General features: G+C 34.1%; 1 protein-coding gene across 1 annotated transcript; it reads right to left on the bottom strand.

Moving 5' to 3' along the window:
* Positions 1-219: 219 nt before the first annotated feature.
* LOC111087203 (histone-lysine N-methyltransferase SETMAR-like) lies at positions 220-777 on the bottom strand. The gene has a single exon (XM_022393065.1). It carries the CDS (start codon positions 775-777, stop codon positions 220-222), a length of 558 nt encoding a protein of 185 aa, XP_022248773.1.
* Between the last annotated feature and the right edge of the window lie 4154 nt (positions 778-4931).

Genomic DNA, 4931 nt, shown 5'->3' with positions numbered 1-4931 from the left:
GGTAACCCGAAGAGGTAATGTCAGGAGAGTATGGAGGGTAAGGCAGAACTTCCCAATCCAATTCTGTTCTTGTTCTGAGTCATTCTTGCATTGTCATGTTGCAGAATAACCCCTTTTCTGTTGATCTGTGCTAGACGTTTTTCAATGAGAACCTGGTTTAAACGGTCCAATTGTTGACACTAAAAGTCTGCAGTTGTAGCTTTGTTCGGTTTCAACAACTCAAAATGAATTATCTCGACTCTGTTCCACCAAAGGGACAACAAGACTATCTGGTTTGTCTGTCGGAATTGGGTTCAGGTCAGGACTAAGCCACCGATTCTTGCACTTGGTGTTGACATAAAGAATCAATTTCTCATCTCCTGTAACAATCTGATGAAGAAATGGTTCTTTCTCATGCCTGGTTATCAAGGAATTGCAAATGTTTATGAGCTGGACTTTGTTGTCATCTGAAAATTTGTGTGGAAACGAAACTCTTTGTTTATTGACGTTCCCAATTTCTTTCAGATGTTCTTGAACGCTCGACCAAGAAGAAATAAGTTTTTCTGATAATTGTTGGATGGTCTGACGGGCATCTGTCTCAACCTCTGTCCTCAGGAGGTTACTGTCCAACTCTACTGGTCTTCCTGAACGATGGCAGTCTGAGAGATCAAAATCACCTGACTTTAATTTTCTGAACCACCACTGGCATTTACGGACACTCAAAACATCTTTATAAACCCTACAAATGTTTTTGGTTGCCTCCGCTGCCTTGTTACCTTTATGAAACTCGTAGAACATGCAATGTTGAATGTGATTATCGTTAGGAATGTGGTCAGTCGTTTTTCCTGATTAGAAGAAAACTATTTTTGTTAACAGAAAATTGATATTCAAGAAGGGTTCTTTTACTTGCTAAATCAAATTCACCTGAAAAGAAACGAAAGCACATAATTAGAAAGGTTTCAATTTAAGGTAACAAAAACGACATTACTTTTCCGTAACCCTAATCATTCGTGTTTCACCCTGTACTTAAGCTTTTTAAAGGAACACCACGTTTCTGTAAAAAAGCCAACTTCAAGGGGTGATGATAACACCATTTACACTAGAATTGTGATTTTTTAAATTTACAACTAGTTATTAATAATACTTATAAAGGCGGATACTCGGTTTGAAACTATGTCACCTCAGTGAAATTGGTTAACACCATTGTTTTGTTTTTTGAGTTATCATGTAATAAAAAAGAAGCAGAAGAAAAAACAAGAAATTCAAACTTTTTGCTATTTTTTATATTTACAGACATTCCCAGAACTTGTGACTCAGTCATTACATAGCTATTGTTATAAAAGGAAACACTATATAGTATTGTAAAGTTCTGATGACCTATTGAAGAGATATTTAAAATATAATTTCGATAAAGAATCCAAGCCATCCCTACATAGGCAGTGCTGCCACCTGCCTGATATTTTCAGCGACGCACTGTTCACAGTTGAACTGTAAGGAAGATATCGTGTTTTTCAATGTAGTAATCTCTTAAAAACCTCCACACGTTCTCACGAAGTTTGTTGTTTGTTTGTAGTTAAACATAAAGCTACATCATAGGCTGTGTGTACTGTGCCAAGCCCGGGTATGGAAACCATAATTTTAGGGTTAAAAGTCCGCAGACATACCAATGAGTCACTGGGTGCGGGGTTACAAAGTCCAAGTTTATTTCATATAGTTAAAAAGTAAAGTTTTAAACAACTTTTGAAAAGTTATATTCAGTATGAGAGACGTATTTTTCTTATACGCTAATAAGAGTTAATAATATATGTTTTAGTTGATCAAAATTATAATCCTAGGACCAAAAAAAAAACACAGAGAAAATAACTGATAGGTTATTATCTTTCAACGTTTTATTTTTCATATTCTTAACTAGCATTGTGAAATACAATTTCAATAAAATGTTGCAAACACGAGATGAACAAATCCCTGAAAATATTTTACAAAACACGTAAACACACTTCTCAAACTGGATAATAACTGGTGTTTACGTCACAAGTCTCTACAAGCAGTTTGTTTGTTCTATATTTAGAAGATTTTTACCACATTCACACCTACACAACCTCGCCAAGTCGCCTAGACGCCCACTATGTACGTTAAGATGGTATTCACGATACTCCAATCACATTGGCCTTTTTTTTTATAATAATATCATCCTTTTTTTTGCTTCTTCGGGATTAGAAAGACCTTCTTCAAACTTTCTAGTGTAACAGATATTTACCAAAGTTCAGTCAGTTTATTTTTAGTTTTCTTACGCCCACAGATGATGTGATTTTGGGTTGATAATTTCGTCCAAGAAGAAAAATATGTGTCAGAAAATATAATCAAGTTATTTTGACAAAACCTAGACAGTAGAACCGTCATCCTCCTGTGGCACTGAAGGGTTACTCACAAAGTAGGGATATCAACGTTTGTTTCAATGTCCTACTTTTTATTAGAAATCCGTTCTTATTATTTTGTCATGCTAATAACTTAATAGCTTTTTATAGTAATAATTTTATAACATAATTCTAAGTACCGATATATATATATATATAGAACATATCAAAATGAAAATTGTTTGGTTTAGAGCAAAGCCACATTGGGTTATCTGCTGTGTTCGCCGCGGGGAATCAAACCCCGGATTTTTAGTAGTGTAAGTCCGTAAACTCACCGCTGTCCCACTGGGGCCGGAAATAGAAGTGGAATAAGGAAAAAAATAAATAAACAAGTTATTGGGACCGATAAATAATTTGCAGTCATTGTCGTCACATTTTGACTTCAGCCCAGAATAGGTCGGCGTACAGTTTTGCCCCAAAATGAGTAGGATACATCAATACAAAACAACTAGAATTATTTTAATTGTTCAGGTTTTCATGATAACAATGACACTTCATAATTTATATTGTTTTAAGTTGAAATGTATACCTAAGCTTTGTTTGTTTGTTGAATTTCGTGCAAAGCAACTCGAGGGTAAACAAAAAAGTGGGATTGACCGTCAGATTATAATGTCTCCACAGTTGAAAGGGCAAGTATTTTCGGTGACGGAATTCAAACACCTAAGATTCACAGTTTTTCAACGAAACAGAAAAACAACAACAACGATATTTTCTTGATGTATTATGGGTAACAACTTATGAGCAAAATTTATGATTGGAAATTAAATTATTTTTTTTTCTTACAATTTCAGTTTAAAAGAATATTTTTTATATTAAAAATGAGAACCATCTATAAAATAACTTTTCAGGCCGAAGAAGGCTTAGGTAATTGTGCCGAAAGCTTGTGCATTAAAAAAAACGAAAAAAAAACAAAACGTGGTGATATTCCAAATAAATTACCTAATACAAATATAAACTAAACTATTAATTATTTTATAGTTACTTTTTGAGTTTACTTACTGATTAAGCGTATTTTATTAAAATATACAGCTTTTACTTGAGAATGATCGCACCAGTGATCGAAATGTCGTACCTGTTCTATTTGTTTGTAATTAAGCACAAAGCTGCACAATGGCCACTGGGGAGAGGGAGGGCGTGTACCTGTTCTAAAAAATAAATATTTACTATTTTGTTAAATATCATTTGATTTGAATTATTTCATAAATTCGGATTTCTACTCACTAAAATAAAAATTATTAATAATATTGCATGCTAAAATATCATTAATAGCAAATATCAATTCGAAAACAATTCAGTGAAGTACCTGCCTTTTTGTGAGTTTCTATTGTTCTCCGACAGGCTTAGTGAGTTGATCACATGACGTTCTTTGTAGTCGACAATCAGCAGGGAACACAAAAGTCTTCCTTCTTCGATGAATCTGTAATGCGTTACGATAGCCGCTGTCACACGCACAAGAGGACTCGAACACAATCTTGTGTCGTGTTCAGCAACTACTGTAAACACCTGTACGGCATGCTCCCGTTTTCTATAAATATTACCAGATGTCACCACCCAGTTAATAGTCCATCACTGTCAAGTTCTGGAACTTTGAAAAGTCTACGTCTGCTTTCTCTGTACTACACAGACAAGTAATAGTACAACGCAAAATGTACGAATTTTGGGAAATTTAGTCTTCTGTTTTTCCATAACGTTTTGTAACTTTTTTGTGTGTAAATATTTGTTATAAGACAAAGGTCTTATATATTTGCGATATAAATTTATAATGAGCATTTGTACGTCTATTAGGACGCTTGACCATACCTAGCCTGTAAGAGAGATAGTTTCTTTATCAGCTAACGAGTCAGGTGAATATGAGAACGCCAACTTAACCAACAGAATCAACGCTTATATATACTTACTATCGATGTGAAGGATTTTCATATGTTATTCAAATAAAACAGAAAACTGCAATAAATTAATCAGTACATGTAAAAACAAGAAATATATTTTAAAAAACCTTCTTAGTTTAGCTTTAGTAAAAAAAAACAATAAAACTATAACACTGATAGCAGATCAGGCTTAACCTAGTGGTTAGTGCTGGGCTGTGTATAGGGGAGTCCAAGGTTCGAGCCACTACATGCTGCTGAAAATACCTCCACATTTTCAGCGTTATAAAAGACCCACTATCCAGTTAAGAAAATCCATGTAAGTGGCGGATATTGTTGACAGTTCTAAAACTAGTGGCTGTTTTGCCAAAAATTTGGAGTTTCTGGCGTTTAGTCCATGTGTCTCACGTTTAGTTTGAAAATACCAAGTATGGAGAGCATAAGGTTCAAATTCGTAATCATAGCTCGATATCCATCAGATAACTAAAACTACGCACAATACTGAGAACTGGGTTATATTAGAAATATTTTCATACCAGTTCATATATATATATATATATATATATATATATATATATACGACAGACGTACTACGTACGTTACGGTAACCTAACCGTAACGTTAACGTTTAACGTAAAACTAAAACTTAACGTTTAACTTTTTACTTTAAGTT

The sequence above is a fragment of the Limulus polyphemus genome, unplaced genomic scaffold (assembly GCF_000517525.1).
Source record: "Limulus polyphemus unplaced genomic scaffold, Limulus_polyphemus-2.1.2 Scaffold1871, whole genome shotgun sequence".
Lineage (NCBI taxonomy): Eukaryota > Metazoa > Arthropoda > Merostomata > Xiphosura > Limulidae > Limulus > Limulus polyphemus.
The sequence above is the reverse complement of the archived record's forward strand: the minus strand, read 5'-3'. Positions and strand labels throughout refer to the sequence as shown.

Bases quoted from the DNA above. Each gene is read 5' to 3' on its own strand.
- LOC111087203 (XM_022393065.1), bottom strand. From the start codon at position 777: ATGTTCTACGAGTTTCATAAAGGTAACAAGGCAGCGGAGGCAACCAAA.